The following is a 12,348-nucleotide window of genomic DNA, read 5'->3' on the forward strand; positions in this document are numbered from 1 at the left end:
TACCCTGGTCCGGAGGAGAGTCTCCTCTTCTCCAGACCCGGGTACCATCCGCACATTGAAACGCATGTATTCCACATGTACAGATGCAGTGATGCGGATTCCATGCGCTTCAATGCAAGTCAATGGCGGCGAAAACGCTGCGCTTCCGCAAATAATTGGTAGTGCTGCGGATTTTTCCGCAATGATAATCCGCAGCATGTGCACAGCACATGCGGATTGTCATTGGGGAACATGGCAGACCTTCTACCAAGCGTTTTTTAAGCGTTTCTGCAGTGGAATTGCCACTGCGGAAACGTTTAAAAAAAAGCATAGTGGGCACACAGCCTTATATTCTAGGTAACACTCCCCAGAGCCTGGAAGAGGTCATTTACATATAACAAAATAAGACATAAGATCGCAGATATCATGGTATCATTTTATTCCGATTGCTATGGCCTACATTCACATATAATGCAATGTGGGAGGAGATGGGGTTAATCCTGCGCTGCCTATTCGGACGAAGGACTGGATGGAGCCATCGAAGGATCAGATAAAATGCCGTTTGTTTGTTGACGCGTTTCAAAGTAGATACACCTTCTTCCCCAGGACAAAACCACAAACTTATCTGATCCTTGGCTTCATCCATCTCCTTCATCTCAAGAGGCATTGCAGGATTAACCCCATCTCCCCCCACCACATTGCATTATACTTCCATATGGGTCTGTAGCAGGCTAAGTGATTTCTGTGGTTGCACAACCCGAGCCAGGTGAGCAATTCGATCACCCACCCATCCTATCTTTTAATCGATTAAGACCCTATTTCGCTATTGTTTTCTGCCAGCTCTTTCACTTCTACATGCCCATATAGACAACTTGGGAGGGTTGATCCTACTGACAGATTCCCTTTAAAAGGCCCTCACAGCCCTCTCTGCAGAATTCCCCACCCCGCTACTCCATACACAGGAATGCCCAACTCAGCGAAGTGCTCCTATTTTCTCTAAGAGAGACTCTGCGGGATCAAGCACGTCGCCTGCGGCGTATCTTGCAAAACTCCCCTTACTTGATTTTTTGCCTTTCTGGACTTTTAGAAAGAAGAGAACATAATCGCAAGTGGTGAGTACCTTTCTCTGGATATTTCCAGGGATTGAAGGGGAATTCTGGCTCCGCTAATATACGCATTGTGGCACGAGTGGGGGCAGTGATATCAAGTCTACCGATACATGCTGGGCTGTGTGTCCCAATGCGCACGTGTCAGAATACCCCTCTAAGTGTTTTAATGCTCACTGTAATTCTTTAGCATATCTTTATAGGGAGAGGTTTGTTATACTGATGCACCATGTGACGGGTGTACTTGTATCTATCCCTCTGGACAACAGGCAGGACTGTGGAGTCGGTAAGCCAATTTCCCTGACTCCGACTCCACAGCCCTGCCTCACTACTGAGCGTGTACATAAAGTGCTGCACAGATTCATCTCAACTAAAAGCCGAGAGCCTTAGATCAGGAACAGAACAGACATTTATAGGACATTTCATAACTTTCCCAAATTCTTATGAAAACATTTACAGCACATCTTGCATTTCACTAATGAACTCAATTTATTACATATTTTACGAGTCAGTCGGTCCATTTTATACTGACTCCACCAAAATGGACACAGACGCTATAAGGCTATGTGCCCACGATGCAGAAATGCTCAGGATTTTTTCCTGAGCGTTTCTGCCTCTCCCTGGCAGAAAAAAACGCATGCGGATGGTACATGCGTTTTCCTGCCAGGGACATGCGGAAATGAAGCGTTCTTCACATGCATTTCCACATGTGGGTGTCAAATGCTTTCCAAGCGATTTTAGCATCTCTTGGAAAGTGCTTGACAACTCGGTCACACTATATAAATCCATGCAACTGGCATGGATTTCTATAGTGTAACCCGAGAGAATGTCAAAAAATAAAAAATAAACCTATACTTACCTTCCGATGGCCCCTGCAGTCCTGCTGCGCTCCTGTGCTGGCTGCCGGCAGATCGCGGTACGCTGTACTGAAGGAGCTGCCGTCACATGTCTGTGACGTCATCACAGGTCCTTCAGTCCTGCGCAATCTATCTGCAAGCACAGGGAAGGAGTCCGGGGGCCGTAGGAAGGTGAATATAATCTTTATTTTTTATTTTATTCTTTTTTAATGGTACCTGGATGTGGAGGAGAGTCTCCTGTCCTCCACACCCGGGTACCATCCGCACATTAGAACGCACCAATTACGCAAGTACAGATGCAGTCTTGCGGAATTGGTGCGTTCTAATGCAAGTCAATGGCGGCGAAAATGCAGCATTTCCGCAAAATAATTGGTAGTGCTGCGTTTTTTTCCACAATGATAATCCGCAGCGGAAATTTCCGCAGCATGTGCACAGCACATGCGGATTATCATTGGGGGACATGGCAGACCTTCTACCATGCGTTTCTAAGCGTTTCTGTAGCATTTTTGCCGCTGCGGAAACGCTTAAAAAACGCATCGTGGGCACACAGCCTTACTCTGACTCCACAGCCCTGACAACGGGTACGATTTTTCATCATATGGATCTACTGTAGTAATGAGTCTAGCTTAGAATAAAATGATATGTGGGACCTTTTCCAAAACATCTCCAAGGAGAAAGAGGTAGAATTTATTTTTAAACAGGCTGCTTTTGGTAAAGGGACTTGAACCTGAGATCATTTAATCGCATGTACTATATATACTGAAATACCACAGTATTTTTGTACATTGCAAAGTAGCTGATCTCCTTTGGCTGAGCTGCACAGAACCACCAAGATTGCAATTACAGGGGCATTTGACAGGACCCCAGCTGCGATGACAATCCATCGGTTCCCAACGATTGCATTGCAGGGGACTGATGAATGCCAGTGAACATGGTCACCAACAATTATGACATTTATATGCCACGGCCATTGATTAATATCAAGTTTTACATAGTTAAACAGCAAGCTCTGGTCACATCTGTTGCATGTAGATGCTGACTGAAGATACAGCCAGCATCTGCCAGGTAATGGTAGTGAGGGCTCAGTTCCTTAGCCCGCGCCATACACCTGTCATGACTATATGACTTCATTTTACATTGTGTGGTCACAGAGCGGTTAAGCCATATTTCTTATACGCCATAAAACATCAGTAAACAAACCCGCAGCCAGTCCAGAAGTTTGATGTTTTTTCTGAAGCACAGCTGATGCCAATAATGAAGTCTTTGATTCCTCAGTTGTGCTTGAGACAACATCGGATCTGTAAATGTGCGCTCTTAGAGGGATTCTATCCAGGGGAATGAATAAGTCCGGGTTCAGACGACAGTATTTCAGTGTCTATATATGGATCGCAATGCATGGACAGACCTCAGGTCTCCCAACTTGAACTTACAGCCTCATGCTCGATTTAAACTCAATTTGGAGGCTGAATAAGTTTGACTGCAGCTATAGCTAACACTAGCACAGACTAAGATATTCTGCTCGTACAAGTACATAAACGATATCACTGGGTGAAGCATGTAAAACACACCTGAGCGAAACACTCCACAGAGCCCACCAAAAAGATCAGATCCTTCACTAGGTCAGACACTCTCATACGAAACTCTCCAAAGTCATCTGTCTCCTCCGGAACTCCCTCCTGGAAATGCAAAAAAAAAAAAAAATGTAAGGCATTTCACAAAACGTAACAGGGTAAAAGCTGGCACTTGCCTTGAAGGTAGATCATTTGTGATCCGAGAAGGCACTCTACTACCTGTGCCTTCAAGACAACAAAAGGCTGAACTCTTGCAACCCATTACAATATATTTGTACAGTACTGTTAAGGTCTCCTCCAACCCCCTAGTAAGGTATATGGACAGGGAGGAGATCGCCTGTGTACTGAGCCAATTGTAGAGTACAGAGGGGCCATAATCTGATGTAGGGGACCTTCCTCTGCAGTAGTCTAATGCAGATATAGAATAGAGGGTGAAGCCTTTTCCATATTTTCGACATTGGAGGCACTAAGACTGGATCCTCTCCTGTTCTACCAAAAGAATACACATATAAAGTGCTGTTTTTCAGAACCCTATTTGCAGTTTGAGATTTTTCAGCTTCTACTTTGTTGCCAAAGCCACAAGCAGTTCTATAAAAAAACATGGAGGGAACTGCAGGCATACATACATCAAAAGGTCCTACCTGTGGGTATGCATGTCTACACCTCCCCACCCCTCGCTAAGAATGCTGTGCAGCACAAAAGACCATAATGTGACCACCACTGATCTATGGCTAGCTTAGATACAGGATGGCCACAGTGATACAAGCATTAGATGCCTCTCACGATGACAATCCATCATCTGATAATTACATTAGTTAACAGTGTTACTTACATGATCTGGATCGAGCTGACAGTGCCGGGCTAAAGCATGCAGGAGCCTCTGGATGTAAGGCTTAAAGATGCTGTGCAGCACAGCGTCATTTATTTTGTAAAGATGTTCTCCGAGTCTATACCAAAAGTTAAATGAGATTTCAACTACCTGCAGGAAAAGAAAAAAAAGCAATGTTAAAACAGATCTTCTGCACTACTATATAGATGGATTCTAAGTATAAAAAAACACCATTAGAATTTACATTTATGCTCAGGAGAAAAACTAAGGACACCCTCTTTGAATTCTATGGCTTTATATATCAGGACATAATAAAAAAACAACATCTGGTCCTTAAAAAGTGTTAACATTGGGTAAATACAACCTTAGAAGAAAAACAACACTTGTCAAATTACCGTGTCATTATCAGAAACTAGGTCAAATTGCAGACGTGTTTGTGAAAAACTAAGTGCATCCCATGAATCAGTAGCTTGTAGAACCAATTACAGATGCAATAACTGAAGTAGACATGTTCTGTATGACTTATCAGTCTATCACGTCCTTCAGGAGGAATGTAGGTCACTCTTCTTTACAATGTACCAAAGGGGTTGTCAGGGAAAAAAGAAAATTTCCCAGGAGGCTTGATATGTTAAAAAACAAAAGGAAGTAATTCTCACTCACCTCAGGCGTACCTGATCCAGGTCAATCGCTCTGTGGTCTACATTCACACCAGCAGCAAGTCGTCACTGTTCAAATCAGCAACAGGACTGCTGGGAACTGCGATCGTCTGCCGGGGTCAGGTGAGTTCTGCAGTGCGTCATTAGTGATGTCACCGTTGACACGCTGCAGAAATCATCTGAATACGAAAATCAATCACAGGTCCTGCTGCCGATTTAAACAGTCTCATTCCTTCCTGCCGGTGTTAACGCAAACCATGGCGCAGTCTACACTGGTTCCTGGTACGGGCCAGGATGTGAGTACAGTTTCCTTTGGTATTTTTCAGAATATCAAGCATTCGGGGAAAACTTCATTTTGGGTGGACAATACCCATTAAAATCATTTGTGCACTTCTGTTTATGCAGAGCTTACCTAAGGTCCCACCACAGCATATCAATTGGGGTGAGGTCTGGACTGTGACTGGGCCATTGCTACAGCTCAATTCTTTTTCAGCCATTCTTATATAGATTTGCTGTTGTGCTTGCTATCCTTGTCCTGTTGCAGGATTCAGTTTCTGCCAAGCTTTCACTTTTGGATAGATGGCCTCACATTTTACTCTGGAATATTTTGGTATACTGAGGAGTTCACGGTCGAATAAATGACTGCAAAGTACCTAGAGCCTGTGGCTGCAAAATAAGCCCAAATCAACTCCATCCGCCATACAGTTGAATCGAGGTGTGTGTGCTGATATGGTGTATTTGGTTATTGGCAGGGAATTATGGTGAATATCTCCATTCTGGTCTCATCTGTCCAAAACACATAGGAGGCGATTAAAGCGCTTTCGGAAGAAATCTGATGAAAAACACTTTGAAAAGTTGCAATTTGCTTACACAAAAGTTTCGCGAGTTTTACGATGGTCTCAAGCAGCAAAACACCAAAATGGGTGGAGAAGCGGGAGAGTTGGGGAGTTTTCAAGCCCGCCTGTCAAATTCATAGACAGTGGCAAAATACATCACCAGTCCCTGATTGGAGAAATATTTTTTGCAAGGTGCATGCCATCAAAAAAAATACCCCAAAATTCATTAAGTGGCATGCACCTGTTAACACATTTGGCGCAACTTATTCTTGCAAGCCCCTCTTTAGTACAAAACACCAGTCATAGTGAATTGGGGTCATTGCTCCAGAAGCCTTGTGGTTTGTTTAGATGCAACTTTACAAACTTTAGCAGTACAGCCATGTTATTATCAGACAGAATTTCTCCTGGCAATCCATCCAAGTAGGCCATACTTGTCAAGTCTTTTTCTAATTGTACTGTGATGAACTTGAACATTTAACATGCTGTGGTTGAGTTGTGGCTCCGAGAGGTTTACAATTGCTCTGAGCATTGCAAAGTTTGATCGTGGGTTGAATTTCCAGGGATTTCCACTCTTGGGAAAATTGTCACTATCTTGAATATTTTTGACTTGTGAATAATCTTGCTAACTGTAGAGATTGATGGGCAACAACAATTGCTTCTTTAAGATCATTACTGATGTTTTTTTTCTCCTTGGGATTGTGTTAACACATGTCTGAATGTTCCAGACCAGCAAACTGCCACAACTTATGCTTTTATAGAGGAGGTCACACTTGCTGATGAACAATTAATCAAGTGCATCTCATTAGCAGCACTTGACTGCTACTTACAGGGGAGTGAAATAAGTATTGAACACTGCACCAATTTTCTAAGTAAATATATTTCTACAGGTGATATTGACATGAAATGCTCACCAAATGTCAATAAAAACCCATCCAATCCACACAGGCAAAGAAATCAAACCATAGATGTCCATAAATTAACTTGTGTAATAATGAGAAATGACACAGGGAAAAAGTATTGAACACATGAAGAAAGAGGTGCAAAAAGCCATGGAAAGTCATGACACCGGCTGAAATCTATCAGTAATTAGAAAGCAATCCTGCCACTTAGTGAAAAATAATATCAGCTGGTTCAACTGATGGACTACAAAAAGGTGTCTCATTACCAAGTTGCCACACAAGAAACAGATCCCTGGTTTTACCCATCATGATATGTCTCAAAACATTTGCAACCTTATTGTTGCAAAACTTAATTTTCATACACTTTCTACATTTTGTCCTAGTTTTGGCTGAATTAATAATGACAATGTGTAATGTCATCTGATGTTCATAAGATGTATTTATTCAATTTGGACTAGACATATATATATTTTACTCGCTTGTATAGCCCCATTAATTTCAACAGCACCTCACAGACATTATATATATATCTATATAGATAGATAGCTAGATATATATCAATTTCAATATACATTTTTGAGGAAATATGCAGGTGTGTATAATACATATTAACATATCGTTCAGTACCCACTGGTAACTGTCTTGGGGATATTGTGAAATTGCTTTAGTCTGTCACATAACTTTAAAATACATGTTGCAAGAACCAAAAGCGAACAGTATCTATAAGACACTGCACTAGTACAGTAACATTTAATATTAAGCTATGTTCATGCTGCGTTCCTTCTCCGCAGTTGAAGCCTACAACATGTAGGCCTAAACTTGCATGCGGCACATAGCACTCCTACGGTTAAAGATGCCCCGGTAGGATTCTACGCCATACAGACCATTATAAAACAGAACCTGGGCACTTGTGATGCATGTATGATAGTGAACTGCACTAATTCTATACAATAAAAAAAAGTTATGCCAACACATAGCAGCATGTCATATGTCAGGCTGCCGCTATTTTGGTGTCCACCAGGTGAATGTAGACAGTATGTTCAGGGCATGTGATGGAAGCCTACGATGTACATGTGCTGAATGGAGATAACCAATAGTGTTCTAGGGGCATCTGAAAGCAAATGATCTGATAACCGTGTACTGCTCAGTGTAAGGATCTTACAGCCATTTTAACAAGACGTTCTTTTACGTCCCTGACGCCAATCACACTACCTCATATTGTGGGTGACCAGCACAAATCAAGAGAAGGTCCAGCGTTCGGAGGTCTCCCAGCTCATGACCTGGAGTAGAAACGATCTTCTCTAGAAAGGTTTCACACAGTTCTGTAAACATCCTGCAATAGTTTAACACCCTGAAATGTACAAAAAAAAAAAAAGAGAGAATTAAACTGGAAATTTACACAAGCCAAGTATCACTTAAAAGGAGAAGCAAAGCTTCCTAAACCATTGGCCACAGAGATTACACATATGTGAGCCGCAGTCATGCTGCCTCATGATTCCACCCTGCAGATGTGAACCCAAACATAAGTCGTCCTTCCAACCCTGGATCCAGTAATACAAGCTAGTCTGAACAGACGCCTCATTCCTGAATGATTGATGTGCTGCATGGCTCTGGAAGGATCATGTGGCTGATGTCCTCTGTGCTGAGCACATCTAAGGTTCCTTCTGAACAGCAGACACTCAAGACAGCGCAAGTTTTGCCACAAAAGGGCAAGGAAGGTGGTGGGGAAAGTGTGTAACTTACACACTCCATGCACTCGACAAGTGACAGACTGCGCAAGTGAGTTGTCAGAAGAAGCAAGCTTTTGTCATGGCTGACCAGAGAAATCAGCATACTTCTAGATCACAATTTAGAGGAAACTCATCTCCTCATAGCTCTTCTGATTATTAAATTAATCAGTTAGAAGGTTATTCCCATCTGAGCAAGTAATCAATTATCCACAGATGTCAACTTGCTGATGGCCCTGATGCCGAGAACACATGCACGCCACCATGCCCTTCACTTTCTATAGGATTACCAGAGCTAGCCCAGCGGTGGGACCTGTGGAGAGGGGAGAACTTGCTCAGATGAGATTATCCCTACCAGATCAAAACTGCCCAGAATTAGCTTTTTGTGCTTACTTTATTCCTGCTACGCCCGAGTATTGTGCTTGTGGGTTTGTTTGTTTTTAAATAAATCTGCCATATAGTTCCAGAGAGATGTGCCTTTTTATTTAGTGTGAAAAAAACTTTCCAAGGGAGCGAGGCTCACAGGATTCTCTGGGGCGTGTTTTTAGGCTCTTCTGCATAATTATCCTGTGATCAACGCCCCATTGGTAAAGATAATAGAATTCAGGACATTGGGCACACTAGATAGAAGGGTCCATACCTCTGGAACAGTAAAACAAAATAAATAAAAATTCTCAGGCAGGTATAAGGTAAGTGCAAAAGCGGGCCACTTTAAGATGCCCATACACTTTGCAACGTGTGTTTTTCTGACAGCTATTCTTCCTCACTCCCCTATGCACATGCACAGCCGGCTATTCCAAGCATACATGTGTACCACTGTGTAGAAGGAAAGAAGCTGCTGCCAAAAACCTCTGGCAGAGGCCTACCTCCCGGAAGACAAAAGGATCAAGCATGATGAGATCCAACATGCCTGATCCTTCTTTCTCGCGGATATCTGCTGTTGGGGGAAGGTGAGGTTGGGTGAGAGAGAGTCATCACACCCCTGTACACAGAAGACAGTTGGCCAGTATAACCCAAACTGGCTGGTATGGCAAACTTTGCACTTTACTGTATGGACACTTTACTCAGTGGCCTAAAATGTGCGGTGTGGAATCATGATATAAACAGAACGTTAAGAAATAAACCCCGCAACTCATAGTATAATAGTAATGATGTAGGAGACAACATGATGGGTAACAGCATCCGATTCCAAATAGTAGAATCCATTTTGTAAATAAACCTTTAAAGAGATTGTCCCCTACCAGAAAACTTTTCCTGATATGTATAGTTAAAAAAAAAAAAACAACAACACAATCTGCCTTCCTTACACTCGGCGGTCCAGCAGTGATTCCGCCCAGTTTCTGTTTTTTTGGCTGCAGGGGTGGCATCATGTCCACATCGCTTCATCCGTATAAACGGTGCGAACCGCTCAGAGCCGCTGAGCAATCTAATTGGCTGCAGCGCTTTAGACTTCAAGTCACTGCAGCAGCGGCAAAGCACTTTTACTTTCCCTTCTGGGGTACAGCACAAGTACAATTTGTTTATTCACAACCAGGAAAAGCTTTCTAAAAGAGGACAATCCCTTTAAGCCTGCAACTGGGTGACGGCATTTGGCCTTCAATAAAGAAATGTGAAACCAACCATGTGAGCACGGCTCAGATTATGCTGTAAATGTCGCGTATGCTGCCAGCACATACCATTGAGGTGTCTTCCATACAGGATGTCACAGGAAACGAGTTTCATTACAGCACGTGGATTATCACTGCTGAATTATGAAAGCTGGCGTCCCCTTTCCACCAACCTAGGCGTCCCCTTGTTCCTGTTTTCTCACTACATGAAATTGCTGACCACCACAAAAGATTAGAAGAGGATTTTTCTCACTCACATTCTCAAATTGGATGACTAAGGCCCAATGCCATCACCCAGCGTAATATGGAACTAGACAAATGAATGGGGCTTAAGAAAAGACTGAGTCAGCTGGCAGACAACCACCAAACCATCTGCTAGATTGCGTGTTATCATTTTGATGCATTAGTTTACATAAAGGACTAAATGAAACTAAAAGACTAAATATCTACAACAATTTTAGATGATATTAATATACCGTCATCACACAGAAAAAAAGCTTATAAACTGTACTCCCATGAGCAGATGCTCCTCATGCAAGACCAGTCACAACCATAACTGAATGGAATCGAATGGGGGCGACTGTCCTCAAACGCTCAGTCACTTGACAATGTCTTAGACATGTTGGATATCATCGTGTCCGATCCTCCATTTGCAGAAAAGTTGTGCTGCAGTGGGTGGATGCTAGTAGCTTTCTTTCTGCCAGTAAACATGTATGGTAGACCACTCCAGCTAGAAAGGTTGGAAGGTTGTAGTAGTAAATAACTATGTGGTTGACATGTTTAGAAGGCTGGCTAGGCACAATATGCTCAATTTCTGCAGACTTTCCCAAATACAGCTACTTACTTACTATTTCAATAGGTCCAGGGAATAAGACACTTAGGGCAATGGCAGCTTATCTCCTGAAAGACCTTGACCGGATACGCTAGATTGTATTTATTGATCCTCCATCACAGGTCAAAATACAGTACACATAAGATTGCTGCCTGATGAAACTTAAGTCGACAAGTTCAGCAAACTTTAAAGGGGTGATGAGGGATTAGAAGAAACTAAGCTATTAATGGAAATATCATGAAAATACTTTTAATTAGCAAATCACAATTGTTTTGTCTAGGGAGCTAATTATTGTAGAATTAAAATGGTCTCCGACCTGTTACACTGACAGAAACCCTACCTTAAAATGTTAGGCAGGGACTGTGAGGATGTGCAGTAGGAAGCTCCACTCACTGCCTTCATGCGTAGGAAGATGATCTTCACGTGAATATTCTAATCTAATACTGGAGAAACCAGGGTGCTGATGTAAGACGAGGCTGCTCACACTGCTGTCCAACCTGTGTATCTGATCTAATACTAGAGATACCAGCAGTGCTGTGGTAAAAAGAGGCTGCTCACACTGCTGTCCATCCTGTCTTTCTGATGTAAAATTGGAAATTCCAGGGGTGCTGAGGTAAGAAGAAGCTCCTTACACTGCTGTCCACCATGTCTATCTAATCCTTGGGTTCTCAGAGGTGCTGAGGTAAGAAGAAGCTGCTCACACTGCTGTCCGCCCTATTTATCTGATCTAATACTGGAGATAGCAGGGTGCTGAGGTATAAAGAGGCTACTCAGTGCTGTCCATCCTCTCTTTCTGATCTAATAATGGAGATACCAAGGATGCGGAGGTAAAAAGAGGCCACTCACACTGCCTTTCTGATCTAATACTGGAGATTCCATGGGTGCTGAGGTAAGAGTAAGGTTGCTAAACTGCTGCCCAGCAGGTCTATCTAATATAAATTCTTGGATTCTCAAGGGTACTGAGGTAAGAAGAGACTGTGCACACTGCTGTCCACACTGTCTTTCTGATCTAATACTGGATATACCAGGAGTGCTGAGGTAAAATGTGGCTGTCTGCTCACACTGTTGTCCACCCCCTACCTTTCTGATGTAATACTAGATACCAGGGGTGCTGAGGTAAGAGGAGGCTGCTCTCACTGCAGTCCACTATGCCTTCTGAATGATAATACAAGTTATATATCATGTCCAGGTCACTGCAGTGGAGCTTCCTACGGCACATGCTCACAGAAACGTCTTAACATTGTAGGACAGGTTTAGGTCAATGTAAAGGGATGGTGGACATTTTTATTCTATAGTGATCACCTCCCTAGAGAAAAGTCTTGTGATTTGCTAATTAAATGTATCTAGGAATTTATTATGACATTTCCTTGGTTATTTTTTTTTCTATTCCTGGAGAACTCTTTAACCTGTGTTTATCCAGTTTTAGTGTCGATTATATAAAAACATTTT

General features: G+C 42.6%; 1 protein-coding gene across 2 annotated transcripts in view; it reads right to left on the reverse strand.

Annotated features, from left to right (window-relative positions):
• Positions 1 to 12,348, reverse strand: part of TNPO3 (transportin 3) — a 40,536-nt gene that overhangs the window by 18,281 nt on the left and 9,907 nt on the right. For both annotated transcript variants that reach the window (XM_073652553.1, XM_073652552.1), the window contains exons 7-9: positions 7,946 to 8,084; positions 4,346 to 4,492; positions 3,511 to 3,618 (exon numbers count right to left, since the gene is read on the reverse strand). In XM_073652553.1, the coding sequence (XP_073508654.1) occupies positions 3,511 to 3,618; positions 4,346 to 4,492; positions 7,946 to 8,084 (394 nt within the window). The remainder of the gene's footprint in view (positions 1 to 3,510; positions 3,619 to 4,345; positions 4,493 to 7,945; positions 8,085 to 12,348) is intronic.

Source organism: Phyllobates terribilis, unplaced genomic scaffold (assembly GCF_046119375.1).
Source record: "Phyllobates terribilis strain yellow unplaced genomic scaffold, ASM4611937v1 Scaffold_11__3_contigs__length_659146591, whole genome shotgun sequence".
In the NCBI taxonomy this organism is placed as follows: domain Eukaryota; kingdom Metazoa; phylum Chordata; class Amphibia; order Anura; family Dendrobatidae; genus Phyllobates; species Phyllobates terribilis.